Genomic DNA, 20200 nt, shown 5'->3' with positions numbered 1-20200 from the left:
GAAAAAGGTGCGCCACATCGTTCAATTGCGTATCCTTTTCCTCTTACCCTTTCTCTCTCTTGCTACAGGGACCGGGAAAGGGGATACTCCGAAAGGGATCCTTCTCCGCGAAGGAAGCGGGCCCCGAGCCCTCCTACTGATCAGGGGTTCGAAGGCTGGCCCCTCGGAAGGGTTCGACAGCCATCCCAGAGCACTCGGGCTCCGCGCCCACTACTGATCAGAGGTTCGAAGGCTGGCCCCTCGGAAGGGTTCGATAGCCGCCTCAGAGCACTCGGGCTCCGCGCCCATTACTGATCAGAGGTTCGAAGGCTGGCCCCTCGGAAGGGTTCGACAGCCGCCTCAGAGCACTCGGGCTCCGCGCCCACTACTGATCAGGGGTTCGAAGGCTGGCCCCCCGAAGGGTTCGACAGCCGCCCCAGAACACGCAGAGCGAGGGATGACTCTGGGTACGTCCGATACATGGCCGAGGCTCGGGCTACGCTCCCAACGTACCCTAGGACATTTTCGAGACCAGCAGGAGCGATTCTGTAACGGAATCCCATTAGAGGGAGGCATCGAGCCCTTGGACCCTATCAAACGGTACCGGGTCCGGCAAATCACCTGCAGGTACTTTTGGAGCGTGCCTCTGGGCCACTAGCCGACCCTTATCGAACGGGGCACGGGCATCCACTCGGATCACCCGTTAGCAACTCACTGGAGACACCATGTTTGGTGCCCTCCGAGGGCAACATGGCGCTTTCCCCCCCCCCCTCCTCCTTGCGGAAAGGCGACGAAGGGGCGTATGATAAAAGCCGAGTCAGTCCTTGACCGTCCTCTCGCTCTGTGCAGAGGCTCGGGGGCTGCTCTCGCAAACCGGCTCTGGCCAAACCATTGACAGTGTCAACATACCAGTCCGAGAACTCGGAACCTGACCATGCACCCGGGCTACGATCAGATCGCATGAGGGAACAACCAGACCGGCCGAGGCGTCACGAAAGGCACTAAGACCTCGGAGGAGTCAAACCACTCCTCCGAGGCCTCGTGGGCTACACCCGGCGGGTGCGCTCGCGCGCACCCACCGGAACAAAATGTAACCGAGAAAGGCCGGTCCCCTTGCAAAAAAGTGCGACAAAGCCTCCAAGCGAGTACCAACACTCCCTTTGAGGCTCGGGGGCTACTGTCGGGGACCATAATTAGGTGTACCCCCAAGACTCCTAAACTCGGCTGGTAATCACCATCAGCACAAGCTGCAAAAGCCTGATGGGCGCAATTCAGGTCAAGGCTCCGTCCACTCAAGGGACACGATCTCGCCTCGCCCGAGCCCAGCCTCGGGCAGGGACAGTAGACCCAGGCGGATTCACGCCTTGCCTGAGGGCCTCCTCAAGCAATAGGCGCACCTTCGACTCGCCCGAGGCCCAGCTCGGGCAGGCTTCGCAGTGAAGCAACCTTGGCCAGATCGCCTCGCCAACCGATCGTATCGTAGGAGCATTCGATGCAAGGATCGCCTGACACCTTATCCTCACGTGTGTTCCTCAGTCGGCAGGGCCGAAGTGACCATAGTCACTTCGCCCCCCCCCCCCACTGACTGACCTGACGAGAAAACTGAAAGGGAAATGTGCCCTTGGGCCATTTCTAAGTATTTTGGTGATTGAGTGCCAACGCAAGTGGACTTATGTTAATCCATGCAAAGTGATGGACAAAGTGCAAATCAAGTAAAAAGGTATGTTTCTAAGACTTAGTACATTGTTTTGGAGACTAATGTATTGTGTCTAAGTGCTGGAAATAGGAGAAATCAAGTTGGAAAAGAGATGGCTTTGTTCAGCCAAAGACAGCTCGGTCTGGGTGCACCGGACAGTGTCCGGTGCGCCAGGCCGGCGGCTGTCAACTGGCTGCTCTCGGGAAGCAATTAACGGCGTACGGCTATAAATCACCGGACTGTTCGGTGGTGCACCGGACTGTCCGGTGAGCCAACAGTCGGCCGGGCCAACGGTCAGCCGCATAATCCGCGCGCGACGCGTGTTAAGAGCCAACGGTCAGAAGGGGCACCGGACTGTCCGGTGTGCACCGGACAGTGTCCGGTGCGCCAACGGCTAGGAATCTGCAACGGTCGGCTTCGCCAAATAAGGAAAGAAATCCGCACCGGACTGTCCAGTGCGCCAGGCGACAGAAGGCAAGAATTGCCTTCTTGAAATGCTCTCAACGGCTCCTAGCTGCCTTGAGGCTATAAAAGGGACCCCTAGGCGCATGGAGGAGGACACCAAGCAACCTTTGAGCATTGTTGATCATTCACACTTCATTCTTGCACACTTGTTCGACTTTCTTAGTGATTTGAGCTCCGTTCTAGTGAGAAACTTGTGATACTCTTTTGGGCTCAAGTCTTGGTCTTGTGTGTGCGTATTTGCTGTGGATTTGAGTGTGTTGCTTTCCTCCCTTACTCTAGTGCTTCATTGAGATTCTTATTGTAAGGGCGAGAGACTCCAAGTTGTGGAGATTCCTCGCAAACGGGAAAGAGTAAAGTAAAGAAGAACACCGTGGTATTCAAGTTGATCATTGGATCACTTGAGAGGAGTTGAGTGCAACTCTCGTCCGTTGGGACGCCACAACGTGGAGTAGGCAAGTTTTGTACTTGGCCGAACCACGGGATAAATCCTCGTGTCTCTTGTGCTTGTTCTTATTGTGTCTATTGTGCTTCACAAGAGCTCTCCTCTCTACTCACTTGATTTCATTGATCTAACTCTTAATCAAGTTTGTGGTGTTAAGTTTTAAGTTTTACAGGATCACCTATTCACCCCCCCCCCCCTCTAGGTGCTCTCAATTGGTATTAGAGTCGTTCTCTTCAAGAAAGGGACTAATCGCCCGAAGAGATGGATCCTAAGGGAAAGGGGATGGTGGTCAATGATAAGGAGAAGGAGTCCTTCGTCAATGATCCAAAAGATGACAAGCCTACTGACTCGGGCTCAAGCCACAAAAGAAAAGACGGGAAGAAGAAGAAAACAAGACGCATCAAGGAGATCGTCTACTATGACGACAACGACGAGTCCTCTTCTTCCCAAAAGGACGACGACAACTACGAGAAAAAGAAAACAGTCAATTCAAACTTTTCTTTTGATTATTCTCGCATTCCGCAAAATACAAATGCTCATTTACTCTCCATTCCACTTGGTAAACCTCCTCACTTTGATGGAGAGGACTACGGATTTTGGAGTCACAAAATGTGTAGTCACTTGTTCTCTTTCCATCCAAGCATATGGGAGATAGTAGAGAGTGGAATGCAATTTGATAGTACTGATAGTCCCATATTTATCAATGAGCAAATTCACAAAAATGCACAAGCTACTACTGTTCTTCTAGCTTCATTGTGCAGGGATGAATAGCATAAGGTGAGCGGCTTGGATAACGCCAAGAAGATTTGGGACACCCTCAAAATCTCACATGAGGGGAACGATGTCACCATGCTCACCAAAATGGAGTTGGTGGAGGGAGAACTTGGGAGATTCGCAATGATCAGGGGCGAGGAGCCAACCCAAACGTACAACCGGCTCAAGACCCTCGTCAACAAAATAAGGAGCTATGGAAGCACGCGATGGACGGACCACGACGTAGTCTGCCTAATGCTAAGGTCTTTCACTGTCCTTGATCCACATATTGTGAACAATATTCGTGAGAATCCTAGGTACACCAAGATGACGCCCGAGAAGATACTTGGAAAGTTCGTAAGCGGGCGGATGATGATCAAGGAGACAAGATACGTTGACGATGCGTTGAACGGCCCAATCCACGAGCCTCAAACCGTGGCTCTCAAAGCAACGAGGAGCAAGGAGGCGCTACCTAGCAAGGTGGCACAAGTTGAGGCGGCGGGGCTCAATGAGGAAGAGATGGCCCTCATCATCAAGCGTTTCAAGACGGCGCTAAGGGGTCGCAAGGAGCATCCCAACAAGACCAAAACAAAGGGGAAGCGTTCATGCTTCAAATGTGGTAAGATTGGTCACTTTATCGCTAATTGTCCCGATAATGATAGTGACGAGGAACAAGGGAACAAGAAGGAAAAGAAGAAGGCTTACAAAAAGGCTAAGGGCGAGGCACACCTTGGAAAGGAGTGGGACTCGGATTGTTCGTCGTCCGACTCCGACAACAAAGGACTCGCCGCCACCACCTTCAACAAGTCGACCCTCTTCCCCAATGAGCATCACACCTGCCTCATGGCAAGGGAAAAGAAGGTAAGCACTCGAGATACTAGTACTTACGCTTCCTCAAGTGATGAAGAATCTAGTGATGATGAAATAGACTATTCATGTTTATTCAAGGGCCTAGATAGAACTAAGGTTGATAAAATTAATGAATTAATTGATGCCTTGAATGATAAAAATAGGTTATTAGAAAAGAAAGAGGATCTTGTGTATGAAGAACATGATAAGTTTGTAGAGGCACAAAAATCCCTTGCTTTAGAAATAAAAAGGAATGAAATGCTTTCTTGTGAATTGTCTACATGTCATGACTCTATTTCTAGTTTAAAGAGCATAAATGATAATTTGAGTGCTAAGTTAGAAATAGCTAACAAGTCAACATCTTGTGTAGAACATGTTGTAGTTTGCACTAGGTGTAAAGATTTTAATGTTGATGCTTGTAATAAACACCTAGTTTCAATTTCTAAATTGAATGATGAAGTGGCTAGTCTTAATGCCCAACTTAAGACTAGCAAGAGTGAATTTGACAAACTAAAATTTGCAAGGGATGCCTACACGATTGGTAGACACCCCTCAATTAAGGATGGTCTTGGCTTCAAGAGGGAAGTCAAGAACTTGACGAGTCATAAGGCTCCCATCTCCATCAAGGAGAAAGGGAAGGCCCCTATGGCAAAATGTTTGCAAAAGAACCATGCTTTCTTATACCATGATAGGAGATATTCTAGGAATGTTCATCATGATAGAAGTTGCAATGATATTGTTTCACATGCTTATGATTCAAATGCAATGTTTGCTTCAAGTTCTTCTATGATGTATGATAGAAGTTTGGCTAGGAAAAATGTCATTCATCATGTGCCTATGAGAAATGCTCATGTGCCTAGAAGAAATATTGTTCATGTTCCTAGGAAAGTAATGAATGAACCTTCTACAATTTATCATGCTTTAAATGCTTCCTTTGCTATCTGTAGAAAGGATAAGAAGGTAGTTGCTAGAAAATTAGGGGCAAAATGCAAGGGAGATAAAACTTGCATTTGGGTCTCTAAAGCTATTTGTACTAACCTTGTAGGACCCAACAAGAGTTGGGTACCTAAGACCCAAGCCTAAATTTGCCTTGCAGGTTTATGCATCCGGGGGCTCAAGCTGGATTATCGACAGTGGATGCACAAACCACATGACGGGGGAAAAGAGGATGTTCTCTTCCTACGTCAAGAACAAGGATCCCCAAGATTCAATCATATTCGGTGATGGGAACCAAGGCAAGGTGAAAGGGTTAGGAAAAATTGCTATTTCATCTGAGCACTATATTTCTAATGTGTTCTTAGTTGAGTCGCTTGGATATAACTTGTTGTCTGTGAGTCAACTTTGTAATATGGGATATAACTGTTTATTCACAAATGTAGATGTGTCTGTCTTTAGAAGAAGTGATGGTTCATTAGCTTTTAAGGGTGCACTAGACGGCAAACTCTATTTAGTTGATTTTGCAAAAGAGGAGGCCGGTCTAGATGCATGCTTAATTGCTAAGACTAGCATGGGCTGGCTGTGGCATCGTCGTTTAGCACATGTGGGGATGAAGAACCTTCACAAGCTTCTAAAGGGAGAACACGTGATAGGTCTAACTAATGTAACTTTCGAAAAAGATAGACCTTGTGCAGCTTGTCAAGTAGGTAAACAGGTGGGAAGCTCTCATCATGCCAAAAATGTGATGACAACATCAAGACCCCTGGAGTTACTTCATATGGATCTCTTCAGACCCGTCGCCTATCTAAGTATAGGAGGAAGTAAGTATGGTCTTGTTATAGTTGATGATTTTTCCCGCTTCACTTGGGTATTCTTTTTGCAGGATAAATCTGAGACCCAAGGGACCCTCAAGCACTTCCTAAGGAGAGCCCAAAATGAATTTGAGCTCAAAGTGAAGAAGATAAGGAGCAACAATGGGTCTGAGTTCAAGAACCTTCAAGTAGAGGAGTATCTTGAGGAGGAAGGAATCAAGCACGAGTTCTCCGCTCCCTACACACCACAGCAAAATGGTGTGGTAGAGAGGAAGAACAGGACGCTTCTAGACATGGCGAGGACGATGCTTGGTGAATTCAAGACGCCCGAACGGTTTTGGACGGAAGCCATGAGCACGGCTTGCCACGCCATAAACCGAGTCTACCTTCATCGCCTCCTCAAGAAGACTTCATATGAGCTTCTAACCGGTAACAAACCAAATGTGTCTTACTTTCGTGTATTTGGGAGCAAATGTTACATTCTAGTGAAGAAAGGTAGGAATTCTAAGTTTGCTCCCAAAGCTGTAGAAGGGTTTTTATTAGGTTATGACTCAAATACAAAGGCGTATAGGGTCTTCAACAAATCATCGGGTTTGGTTGAAGTCTCTAGCGACGTTGTATTTGATGAGACTAATGGCTCTCCAAGAGAGCAAGTTGTTGATCTTGATGATGTAGATGAAGAAGACGTTCCAACGGCTGCAATGCGCACCATGGCGGTTGGAGATGTGAGGCCACTGGAACAAAAGGAGCAAGATCAACCTTCTTCCTCAACAATGGTGCATCCCCCAACTCAAGAAGATGAACAGGTTCATCAAGAAGAGGCGTGTGATCAAGGGGGAGCACAAGATGTTCATGTGATAGAGGAAGAAGCGCAACCGGCACCTCCAACCCAAGTTCGAGCGACGATTCAAAGGAATCATCCCGTCGACCAAATATTGGGTGACATAAGCAAGGGAGTAACTACTCGTTCTAGATTAGTTAATTTTTGTGAGCATTACTCCTTTGTCTCTTCTATTGAGCCTTTCAGGGTAGAAGAGGCCTTGCTAGATCTGGACTGGGTGTTGGTCATGCAAGAGGAGCTCAACAACTTCAAGAGAAATGAAGTTTGGACACTGGTGCCTCGTCCCAAGCAAAACGTTGTGGGAACCAAGTGGGTGTTCCGCAACAAACAAGACGAGCACGGAGTGGTGACAAGGAACAAGGCACGACTTGTGGCAAAAGGTTATGCCCAGGTCGCAGGTTTGGACTTTGAGGAGACTTTTGCTCCTGTGGCTAGGCTAGAGTCAATTCGAATATTGTTAGCTTATGCTACTCACCATTCTTTCAGGTTGTTCCAAATGGATGTGAAGAGCGCTTTCCTCAACGGGCCAATCAAGGAGGAGGTGTACGTGGAGCAACCCCCTGGCTTCGAGGATGAACGGTACCCCGACCACGTGTGTAAGCTCTCTAAGGCGCTCTATGGACTCAAGCAAGCCCCAAGAGCATGGTATGAATGCCTTAGAGACTTTTTAATTGCTAATGCTTTCAAGGTTGGGAAAGCCGACCCAACTCTTTTTACTAAGACTTGTGATGGTGACTTATTTGTGTGCCAAATTTATGTCGATGACATAATATTTGGTTCTACTAACCAAAAGTCTTGTGAAGAGTTTAGCAAGGTGATGACTCAAAAGTTTGAGATGTCGATGATGGGCGAGTTAAGCTATTTCCTTGGATTCCAAGTGAAGCAACTCAAGGATGGGACCTTCATCTCCCAAACGAAGTACACGCAAGACTTGATCAAGCGGTTTGGGATGAAGGACGCCAAGCCCGCAAAGACTCCAATGGGAACCGACGGACACACCGACCTAAACAAAGGAGGTAAGTCCGTTGATCAAAAGGCATACCGGTCTATGATAGGGTCCTTACTTTATTTATGTGCTAGTAGACCGGATATTATGCTTAGCGTATGCATGTGTGCTAGATTTCAATCCGATCCAAGGGAGTGTCACTTAGTGGCCGTGAAGCGAATTCTTAGATATTTAGTCGCTACGCCTTGCTTCGGGATCTGGTATCCAAAGGGGTCTACCTTTGACTTAATTGGATATTTAGACTCCGATTACGCTGGATGTAAGGTCGATAGGAAGAGTACATCGGGGACGTGTCAATTCTTAGGAAGGTCCCTGGTGTCGTGGAGCTCTAAGAAACAAACTTTTGTTGCCCTATCCACCGCTGAGGCCGAGTATGTTGCCGCAGGACAGTGTTGCGCGCAACTACTTTGGATGAGGCAAACCCTCAGGGACTTTGGCTACAATCTGAGCAAAGTCCCACTCCTATGTGATAATGAGAGTGTTATCCGCATGGCGGATAATCCTGTGGAGCACAGCCGCACAAAGCACATTGACATCCAGCATCACTTTTTGAGAGACCACCAGCAAAAGGGAGATATCGAAGTGTTTCATGTTAGCACCGAGAACCAGCTAGCTGATATCTTTGCCAAGCCTCTAGATGAGTCGACCTTTTGCAAGCTGCGTAGTGAGCTAAATGTCTTAGATTCGCGGAACCTGGATTGATTTATAGCATACATGTGTTTTATGCCTTGATCACGTTCCTTAATGCATTTTGTTGTTTATTTATGGTGCTCAAGTTGTACAAGCACTCCCCGGACCTCACAAGTCCATTTGCAAGTGATGCACATATTTAGGGGGAGATGTGCTACAACTTGACCCCTTGAGACTAACTGTGTGCTTGAGTTTGCTTAACTTAGTCTCAAATGAGGTTTGAAAGGTAAAAGGTGGACTTGGACCATGCAAGACTTCCACTGCACTCCGATGAACGAGTAACTGATTCCAAGTTCATCTTTGTCCTCTTATTACCTTTTTACTCTTAGTTGAAGATTTTGGTGAGGCAATGGGGTTAAAGGGCCAAGATTGATCCCGTTTTGGTGTTTGATGCCAAAGGGGGAGAAAATAAGGCCAAAGCAATAAATGGATCAGCTACCACTTGAGAATTTTGAAAAGTAGAGTTAGAGTTTTTGTTTGTCTAAATACTCTTGTTTGTCTCTTATTGTCAAAACATTGGTCTCTTGTGGGGAGAAGGCTTGATTATGGAAAAAGGGGGAGTTTTTTTAATCTTTGATCAATTTCTCTTGAAATATCACTCTTTATATTTCAACAAGTGTGTTTGACTTAGAGATAGGAAATTGAGTTTGATTTGCAAAAACAAACAAGTGGTGGCAAAGAATGATCCATATATACCAAATTTGAATCAAAACAATTTTGAGTTCTAATTTGTATTGATGTTGCACTTCCTTTAGTTGCTTTTTATTGTGTTGGCATAAATCACCAAAAAGGGGGAGATTGAAAGGGAAATGTGCCCTTGGGCCATTTCTAAGTATTTTGGTGATTGAGTGCCAACGCAAGTGGACTTATGTTAATCCATGCAAAGTGATGGACAAAGTGCAAATCAAGTAAAAAGGTATGTTTCTAAGACTTAGTACATTGTTTTGGAGACTAATGTATTGTGTCTAAGTGCTGGAAACAGGAGAAATCAAGTTGGAAAAGAGATGGCTTTGTTCAGCCAAAGACAACTCGGTCTGGGTGCACCGGACTGTCCGGTGGTGCACCGGACAGTGTCTGGTGCGCCAGGCCGGCGGCTGTCAACTGGCTGCTCTCGGGAAGCAATTAACGGCGTACGGCGAAAAATCACCGGACTGTCCGATGGTGCACCGGACTGTCCAGTGAGCCAACAGTCGGCCGGGCCAACGGTCGGCCGCATAATCCGCGTGCGACGCGTGGCAAGAGCCAACGGTCAGAAGGGGCACCGGACTGTCCGGTGTGCATTGGATAGTGTCTGGTGCGCCAACGGCTAGGAATCTGCAACGGTCGGCTTCGCCAAATAAGGAAAGAAATCCGCACCGGACAGTGTCCGGTGGTGCACCGGACTGTCCGGTGCGCCAGGCGACAGAAGGCAAGAATTGCCTTCTTGAAATGCTCTCAACGGCTCCTAGCTGCCTTGGGGCTATAAAAGGGACCCCTAGGCGCATGGAGGAGGACACCAAGCAACCTTTGAGCATTGTTGATCATTCACACTTCATTCTTGCACACTTGTTCGACTTTCTTAGTGATTTGAGCTCCGTTCTAGTGAGAAACTTGTGATACTCTTTTGGGCTCAAGTCTTGGTCTTGTGTGTGCGTATTTGCTGTGGATTTGAGTGTGTTGCTTTCCTCCCTTACTCTAGTGCTTCATTGAGATTATTATTGTAAGGGCGAGAGACTCCAAGTTGTGAAGATTCCTCGCAAACGGGAAAGAGTAAAGTAAAGAAGAACACCGTGGTATTCAAGTTGATCATTGGATCACTTGAGAGGAGTTGAGTGCAACTCTCGTCCGTTGGGACGCCACAACGTGGAGTAGGCAAGTTTTGTACTTGGCCGAACCACGGGATAAATCCTCGTGTCTCTTGTGCTTGTCCTTATTGTGTCTATTGTGCTTCACAAGAGCTCTCCTCTCTACTCACTTGATTTCATTGATCTAACTCTTAATCAAGTTTGTGGTGTTAAGTTTTAAGTTTTACAGGATCACCTATTCACCCCCCCTCTAGGTGCTCTCAAAAACAACGCCACCTGCCCTGCTCCGACTGCTGTGCCACCCGCTAGGGTGAGGCTGACAGCAGCCGAGTCCAGCTTCAGGCGCCATAGGAAGCTCCGCCTCGCCCGACCCCAGGGCTTGGCCCCCGCCTCGACCTCGGAAGACGGTCTCTGCCTCGCCCGACCCTAGGGCTTGGACTCAACCTCGACTTCGGAAGACGGTCTCCGCCTCGCCCGACCCCAGGGCTCGGACTCAACCTCGACCTCGGAAGACGGTCTCCGCCTCGCCCGACCCTAGGGCTCAGACTCAACCTCGACCTCGGAAGGCGGTCTCCGCCTTGCCCGACTCCAGGGCTTGGCCTCAACCTCGACCTCGGAGGAGTCACCGCCTCGCCCGACCTTGGGCTCGGACCGACCACGTTACAGGGGGGTACATCATTACCCTACCCCTAGCTAGCTCAGGCTACGGGGAACAAGACCGGCGTCCCATCTGGCTCGCCCCGGTAAACAAGTAATGATGGCACCCCACGTGCTCCCATGACGACGGCGGTTCTCAGCCCCCTACGGAAGCAAGGAGACGTCAGCAAGGACCCGACAGCCCCGATAGCTGTGCTTCTACAGGGCTCAAGCGCTCCTCCGACGGCCACGACATCACATGCACAGGGCACCAACACCTCTCCGACAGCCACGTCGGCAAGTACATAGGGCTCTGGCTCCTCTCTGCCGGACACGTTAGCATATTGCTACACCCCCCATTGTACACCTGGGCCCTCTCCTTACATCTATAAAAGGAAGGTCCAGGGCCCTCGTACGAGAGGGTGGCCGCGCGGGAGGACGGGCTGACGAGCAGGCTTTCTCCCTCTCTCGTGAACGCTTGTAACCCCCTACTGCAAGCGCATCCGCCTTGGGCGCAGGATAACACGAGCCGCGGTTCCCTTTTTCCCCCTTGTGTTCCATCTCGCGCCGACCCATCTGGGCTGGGGCACGCAGCGACAATTCACTCGTCGGTCCAGGGACCCCCCGGTGTCGAAACGCCGACACATAGTTTGTAGTAGTTGACAGTTCTATAATACCATGACATTTTAGAAGTGATTCTATAATTGGTCGATGGATGTGCTAATCAACTAAACAAGGGATATTTTTGTCATTTGATGTGTTGTCTAATTAAAGTTCTTTTGCTAGAACCAGATCACAATAAGCATCATAAATTTGTAAAGACATAAGCATGCATGACCTAGTGCACACGCTATAATGGCAAATCGGCCTATTGCATGCTTGCACAACATAGAAATGCATATAACGAAGGGCTTGGTGAGATTGCCGCCGAAGATGCCCTCTAGTGGCAATAACCATAGAATGGGGTGATTCAACATTTAGTTTGGGCAAGGCATTTCGGTGTCGAGACAAGAAAATTTGGCATATGTTGCTTACATTCACATGATGAAACCATGTGTGGTACAAGAATGGCTAACTTGTCTTTAATTTCTAAAGTTCCTATGCAACAACGAAACAAATAATGTAAGAGCACAAGAGTTTGTCATACGTAGAAATGCAAAAGTGGCATACCATGAAAGATAGAAAATCATAAAAATATGGAATACTACATTTTATTTTGCTTAGGCTGGAGCTAATGTAAAACTCCTCCAAAAGGTATGCCCTCCATTTTTCTGTCTTATATGTGTTTCGAGTGGTGAGTGGTATACATGAGCATGTAGCCCATAGCTGGCCTAGTGGCCTAGCCTGCTCTATGCCCATGTAGACCTTGCTCAAGGCACCAAGCCATACTTATTGGGCTACAGCTCTAGCATGGCAAGCAGCCTAGCATGGCCGCCAATGCGTGCACGACCAAGACCTGCTAGCTAGGGAAGATAAAACCTTAGCTATGGCCGCTCCTCCTGCAAACCCTAATCCTCATTCCACAATCCATTCCGACCACTCGTCCTCTATCCACCTCTTGATCACATATCTGCCGCTACCACCTACCATCGTCGTCGCCTCTCTCATTGTCCTACCCATCTCTAGTGGTGTCTCCACCATCGAACCTTGAGAATATTCTCTTGTACCCTCATCATTCTCTCTTTCCACTATTGTCGCCTCTCTAATTATCTTCTCCACCGCTGGAACTTACAGATCTCCTCTCACCCTCTCACATCTTGTCCTCTTGTATTCTCGTCTTACTTTTAACCTCTTGGTACCACTTGTAGTTTGCCACCAATCGATCTCATCACTCATAATCTCGTCACTCATAATTAGCACATAATTCGGTCGCAGCATGTCATCATCTCCACTCTTTTAGCTCTAGGCTCTAGCTATGCACATAAATCCTAAACTACAACTGTAGATCTCTTCAATCCTAACATGAACTATACTCACTAACTCAATCTTGTTTTATATCTATTTTTGTCACATGTCATCAGTCGATGCATTATGTTGGTGTCGCACCTGTTATTTAAGTACAGTGATGAGAAGGAGAAAATAGTGAGGTTCGAGGTGCCATGAATGATGATGATGATGCCATCTATCCTAAAAGCATCAATGAAGACCTCATTGCATGTAGGCTGGCCCCTAATGATGCTGATAACGAGGGTGACACTATTGATGCCTTCTTAGGTAGCAGTGTTGCTTCAATTAACTTGGAGACAACGTCGACTAGTGGTGTTGTGGGCTCTAACAATCATAAATCATTCATGTCTAGTGCCACTAGCAAGTGGCCCTAATCTACTATCTAGGAGGACTTCACTGAAGTCTTTGAAATAGTGAATGGTAAATTTATGTATGTTGTTGGATTTGGCAAGTTCTATAAGTCTAAATTGCATGCTCATTCTAATGGTAGTACCAGCCATTTTCTTCAGCATCAAAAGCCATGTAGGAAGAAGTATGAATTAAGTTGCGATGTATGCAAAGCTAGACAATTAATATTTCATAATACACTCATTATGTATATCTTTAGGATAAAATAAAAAATAAAAAGTTTTCCTAGAAAAGATCAAGAAACATATTATATATGGTTCTTGTTTCATTAAAATCATTTCCATTAGACTTTATTTCGTTGAAGAAGTCCACAACTTATTCTAGGTAATATGAGGTTGAATAGGCGTTGGAAAAAATACACAGAAGGGCACACTGCTATGGCTTAGAGGAAGATTGCTTTAAACCCTAATTAATTTATTAGAAACTAGGAATATTAATCTAATGTTGGTAGAACTGAGTAATGTTGTTTGATTGCTAAACTTGATCTTCTTTTGGTAGGAAGTGGCACAAATGCTTGGGAGGAGTATATCCAGCATGCTCACAACCTTAGAATTTGCTAAATTATCTATATTTACCATAGCTAGAGATTCAGTTAAGGTATACAATGAAAACACATTCATCTTAAAGATGTTTTTCCTACTGTCTTCAATTGCTTTAATTTCTACTATTTGATCTAGTAAAGCTAATAAAGTTTACATTACTATTGTTGCTCATTTTATCAATGTTGATTGGAAACTTAAGAAGTTTGTGATAGGTCTTAAATTGATTCAAGTGTGCCATTTTGGTATTAACATTGTAGAATGTATTGCTAGTGTGGTTAAGATTTTGTCTGCTTGACAAAGTTGTATTTATTACTCTTGATAATTCTTCTTCTAATATATCTTCTATGCTTATTTTGTAACCTATGTTTGATAGTTATTTAGGCGATGGTCCTAATATAGTAGATCCTAATGCGAAGACTTATAATGGTGCACGTCAACACTTTGCTTTCCATATAATTAATCTAATTGTCGAATCTAATCTAAAGAGGATTAAGCTTTCCACATATGTATTTAAAACTTAACTTTTTAAATTCAATAAACTAACACATTGTTTTATTAAAAAAACTATGGTAATGCTAAGGGTGTGTGCCCTCATAAGTTTGGTTTAGATTTCGATGTTAGATGGAACTCAACATATCTCATGCTAAATCATCTCATGCCATGCATATAGGAGTATCTTTTATATATTCATAAATACTCACTATGTTTATCCACTTCTAGATGAACAACATTGGTAAGTTGGTGAAAAGGTTTTGAAGTTTCTTGAATTGTTATATGATTCAATTGTTGTTCTATATGGCATTTATTACCCCACAAGTCCTTTGATACAACATCACATCCTTGAGATCGCTAGTTATTTACATGACTTTGAACATGAAGAAATCTTAGCAATGTTGTAATGCCAAAAAAGTCTAAGTTTCTCGAGTACTCGAAGGCTATACCCATGTTATATAAATTTGCATTTGTCCTCGACCCTAGGTCCAAGATGAGAGGTTTATATAATGCTCTTGATTGCTTGCTTAATGTAACAATATGAGTTATACTACCTATTTTGGTGAGGCTAAGATAGATTTGTATAAGATATATAATAATTATGAATCTAAGTTTGGTGTAGTTAGGCCATCTAGGAATACATATCCATCAGAAGTAATAGTTAAGAAAAATCAGGCGTGGGACAAAATTATTGGAGGATTAGGACCATGTGTTACGGGTACTTCACTTGTCACTATTGATGTAGAAATGTAACTCCTGGTCCTTGTCCTTGTCTTTTTGAGCTTACTTTTACCTTGATAGTGATAATATTGTAGCTTATGAGGATGAGTTTGATATCCTCAGTTGGTGCCATGAGCATAAACTAACATATCTTGTTCTCTTTACAAGGGATAAAAAAATTAAATAAGTTCATGTCTCAACTATTTCTTTGGAGTCTTGCTTTAGTCTTACTAGCACGATCCATGAGGAGTAGTGACGACAATTGAACTCAGAGATGGTGAAGATGTTAATCTACATTAAGGACTTTGAGTTAGGCCAACAAAGAGCACAACAAGGTGGGGAACCAAGAGTTAGAAGACTCCTTCAAGAACCTATGGCTTGATGAAGACTAGGATGTTGCAAGTCGTGGATAATGAGATTGAATGTGACTTAGTGAGATTGAACATTAGAGGGTGTCATTGTAAACTATGGTTTATAATAACTTTGTATATTTGGATTTAAAATGAGTTGGAATTACTCTTTTTATTTCTAAGGTTTCTCATTAGGTGTGGATTTTATCTAGAAAGGTTCTAATGAGGTGGTTTTGTACAAAGCTCAAAATTTTCTTCTCTCATGTGTTTACTTGCTTTCATAACTTGGCAGTTTGGCACTTGGGCTTCATTTCTAAAACACTTCAACTTGAGCAAGAAAAATTATGTGAGTCTCTAAGAGTTTGAGACTTGTTTTGATTTGGTCAGTTGTATAATATATAGTTGAACACTTGAACTGAGACTTATATTTGAATGACCTAAGATTTATAGATTTGTAGTCATAGTCTTGTATATTTGTATTCACCATGTTATCATGTCATCTATAGTGGGAGGGAGAGGATACTTTAAAAAAAATAAAAACATATATCTTATATTTTCAATAATTTTAAAAATAATACATTATCATCTTTTGGTGAAATAACTTTCAAATGTCATCCAAGGGAAAATTACTTTTGCAAAACCATCCACCAGAAAATGATTCTACATGCATAAAATATAATTCTTGAATGAAAATAATTCTATGGGGAAATGATTTTAATGAAAAGTGCAGAAATTATTTTCCTGGTGGACAACTTTTGGAGGTCATTGCACAAGAAGACGATAATGTGTTATTTTTAAAATTTAGTAGAGACATGATATATTTTAAATTTTCATAAAAAGTGTATCAAGAAGTAAAAAAATGAGAGAGAGAGAGAGAGAGAGAGAGGCGTTGCATTCCAAACTGTCATTAATTGCTATAAGTATAATAATATCTAAGAGATGGAAGAAGACTGGCCGGCCGGGTAGTGACAATAATGAATGACCAACGGCAGAAAAGTTGGTGCGAAGATGTTTTAGGTGAATGCAAGTCACAAAAGGAAAAGGCTGGCATCTCGAATAGAACTCCTATACCACGGATCAAGAAACAATTAAAACCATACATAATTGTCGGAGTAATATGCTAATCCTAGTAATTTTAGTCACATCATTGGAGGTCCTTCGTTCCATTCAATTTTTTTTCTTTCTTCATGAACATTTGTTCAAGATTTATCTCCCACATGTTTCAAAGCATGCATTATTTATTATTATTGGCAAATTTCATGATCTTTCAAAAGATATCTCTTGGGCCTGGCATGGATATGCTCTATCTCTAGTAAGTAATTGGCTCTGCAATAATGAGTTGGATATTGCCACGAAGAACCACGCCTTGCTTGGAAGAAACTTGATGAATGCCAAATCTTGCTCTTTTTCAACATGTTGATTTAGGAAATTATTTGGCAACCAAACATAATGTGACTAGAATTAGCACACTTCTAATGACAAAAATATAATCACATTTCTGCGCGCACAAAATATTTGCTTGCCAAAATGCAATCATGTTTTGATGTACAGTTCGATAGACATTGAAAAAGAATGCATTTAGGAACCTTTTAGTACCACTTTGATCAATTTCTGCCATCTACACGTCAAACTAGATAAAAAGAATAATGGCAGCCACATCCTACAGAAAAAAAAAGACATATCAAGAATTCAACTTAATTTCAGAATATACAAGATTTCATAGTGACCTTTAACATTGATTTTTCGACTCACATCTTATAAGCGGGTGAAGCAGTATATAAAAGAATTCCACAAAAAAATCTACAACAGCCATAAGCATTAATTACACATAAACGCTCACCACCCTATAAAACACCCAGACCTTCACATTTCTTCTTCAGACCTCCAACAAGCAGCAGATAGATAGAGAAATGAAGAGATAGATTAGAGTTACCATCATATCCCCAACAATGGCATAGCCAACAAGTTGGATCCTTCGGACCCTGTAGCTCCTGGTCCATGAATTGCCAAGAGAACACCTTTTAGTTTCTTTGAGCAACCTCGATCTCGCCATGGGGTTCCGCTGTGGCCGTGCCTCCTCTTCGCTGCTGTGTGAAGAGGACGTGGCCGGCATGTTTGGATGCAATGGGCACGACGACGAAGAGGTGGGGCTTCTGGTGTTGGGGATGGACACGACTTTTGCTGCGCTGCCATCACAGAGCGACGAGGTCGTAGCATCCCTGATGGAGAAGGAGAAGGAGCAGCTGCATAGCGTTGCGACGGGGGATTACCTCCAGAGGCTGAGCAGTGGAGGACTGGAGTCATCTTGTAGGATTGCCGCCATTGATTGGATAAAAAAGGTTTCTGCTTCTCCATCCATACTATATAGTATGTATATGATTTCTCGCGCATCGATCCTAGTTAGAATCTCATGTTTCTGTGTTTTGCAGCAAAATGCAATTTATTTGACTCCAAGTTTGACTTAAACTTCAGTTTGTTCAAAAAAAAAAAGTTTGCCCTTGCTTGACCAAAACCTCGTTTTGCATATATAGATAAATATATAGTTACTGAAATGTGTACTACTTGTCTCTTACATGTGTATTAATTGCAGGCCCAGGCTTATCACGACTTTGGACCGTTGTCTGCTTATCTTGCTGTTAACTACCTTGATAGGGTCCTCTCCACAAATCAAGTCCCAGTGAGTTCTACAAATGTACCCAACTTGTTTATTCTTTTTTCTACATGTCCAATCAGCATGTGGTTGTCAGAGGTCTTTGCCTCTCCCTCTCTAGAAAACCTTATGGCATGTTTGGTTCAGCGGCGGACCAGGAACTAAAGACAGCCTATGCGAGATTATAAGTGTCAATAACTATAGCTAATTTCATATAAAAAAATACATGCATATTTGGATTTGAGATGCACTTTCGTCCGATCAGTAGATAAGGTCATTTGGTTTAGGATCATGAGTTGAGTTAGGACTTAGCACTATTGGAATCGAGCTCTTTGTCAATTGTCTGAAGCACTCGGCAAAGCTGGGAAAACACTCGACGACGTCTTTGCCGAGTGTAGCACTCGGCAAAGAGAGCTCGGCGAACAGTATATCGACACGGCTTCTTTGCCGAGTATTTTTTATCGGGCACTCGACAAAGACTTTGCCGAGTGTCACTCGGTACTCGGCAAAGAAAAGTCGCCGTCAAGGCGACCGGAAACGGAGACAGCGCCTTTGCCGAGTGTTCTAGGTGACACTCGGCAAAGAGATTACCTTTGTCGAGTGTCCGCCAGTCTACACTCGCCAAAGGGGCTACCAGCGGACCCCTTTGTCAGTTTCTTTGCCGAGTGCGCTAGAAGGCACTCGGCAAAGCTTGCTTCTTTGTCGAGTGCCAAGGCCACAGCACTCGGCAAATAAGCTTTACCGGTGCCCAGGAATGGCACTCGGCAAAATGTTCTTTATCGAGTGTCAGGCGATAGGACACTCGGCAAAGTAGCTTCTTTGCCGAATGCCAAAGCCTAGCGTTCGGCATAGATAACAGCCGTCAGCTATAGACGGCTGCTGACGGTTCTTTGCCTAGCACCGAATTGTGTCGAGTGTTTGGCACTCGACAAAGTAGTCTTTGCCACTACTTTGCCGAGTGTCTTTCTGTGCCGAGAGTCCTATTATCGGCAAACGCGATCGTTATCGAGAGTGAAACTTTGTCGAGTGTGGCACTCGGCAAAGAAGTGTCGAGTGCCCGATAAAAAACACTTGGCAAAGAGCCAAATTCCGATAGCGTAGCATTCGTGCAGCCGTACGTTAGAATTGGACAGACGAGGGATGTGACTGTGCTCGGCTGTTCCAGCTATATCCTGCAACCAAACACAACCTTACATTTTGATGGGGCACAAATCTTATGTGAGTTTCTTGGTGTAGGCTGATGCTGACCACCAGCCCTGGATGCCACAGCTGCTGTCCGTTGCTTGCCTAACCATTGCAGCCAAGATGGAGGAGACCGTGGTTCCTCGCCGTCTGGACATCCATCAGAATCAGGTGGACAAAATTGGATATATAGTACAGTTTCACGTTTGAGTTCACCAAATCTTTATCTTTATTATATATATATATATGTCACAGGTTCTCAGCGAGAAGTACAGATTCGATTTAGATGCTATTCAGAGGATGGAGATTTACATTCTAGACTCTCTGAATTGGAGGATGCAAGCTGTGACGCCATTCTCTTACATCAACTATTTCGTGGACAAGTTCACTGATGGGAAGCCGCTAAGTTGCGGATTCATTTCTCGGTGCACCGAGATCATACTTGGCAGTCTTGAAGGTACATCAGATTACTTCATGCATGAGCGAGCGAATCGGACTTACCCGCCTTTTCCATTCGATAAGCAATTGTTACTATGTGATTGGAACATGCATCTAAATAGATGTCTGTGTGCATTTGATTTGCAGCAACGAAGCTCCTACAGTTCAGGCCTTCTGAGATGGCAGCAGCAGTGGTTCTGTCAGCAGCTGCTGAGTCTCAAGTCATTGCCTTCAGCGGCGCTCTTTTAGCTTCTAATATCCTTGTCAATAAGGTGTAGATCCTCTCTCTCTATGAAGGTTTAGTATTTTTTTTAATGTACGTATTTACATTTCTAGGAAAATGTAAGGAGATGCCATGAAGCATTGCAAGAAGTGGGATTAGTGAAGAAGAAAACAGACTACAGTGCGAGTCCATCTCGCGTGCTAGATGCCTCATGCTTCAGCTTCAAGACTGACGATAACCAGACAGCCGGTTCATCCCAATCCCAAGCAAACAACAATGGCAACTACAACCAGGCTTACTCTCCAGCTAGCAAGAGGACAAGGCTAGACATCTAGACTCAATCAGGAAAAATTGCATGA

At 44.5% G+C, this 20200-nt stretch overlaps 1 protein-coding gene across 1 annotated transcript; it reads left to right on the top strand.

Annotated features, from left to right (window-relative positions):
* Positions 1–19467: 19467 nt before the first annotated feature.
* LOC111589784 (cyclin-D2-2) lies at positions 19468–19896 on the top strand. The gene is made up of 2 exons (XM_023300694.1): positions 19468–19637; positions 19766–19896. Exons 1-2 carry the CDS (start codon positions 19481–19483, stop codon positions 19894–19896), a joined length of 288 nt encoding a protein of 95 aa, XP_023156462.1. The 5' UTR covers positions 19468–19480.
* The last annotated feature ends 304 nt before the right edge of the window (positions 19897–20200 follow it).

The sequence above is a fragment of the Zea mays genome, chromosome 1 (assembly GCF_902167145.1).
Source record: "Zea mays cultivar B73 chromosome 1, Zm-B73-REFERENCE-NAM-5.0, whole genome shotgun sequence".
NCBI lineage: Eukaryota > Viridiplantae > Streptophyta > Magnoliopsida > Poales > Poaceae > Zea > Zea mays.
The sequence above is the reverse complement of the archived record's forward strand: the minus strand, read 5'-3'. Positions and strand labels throughout refer to the sequence as shown.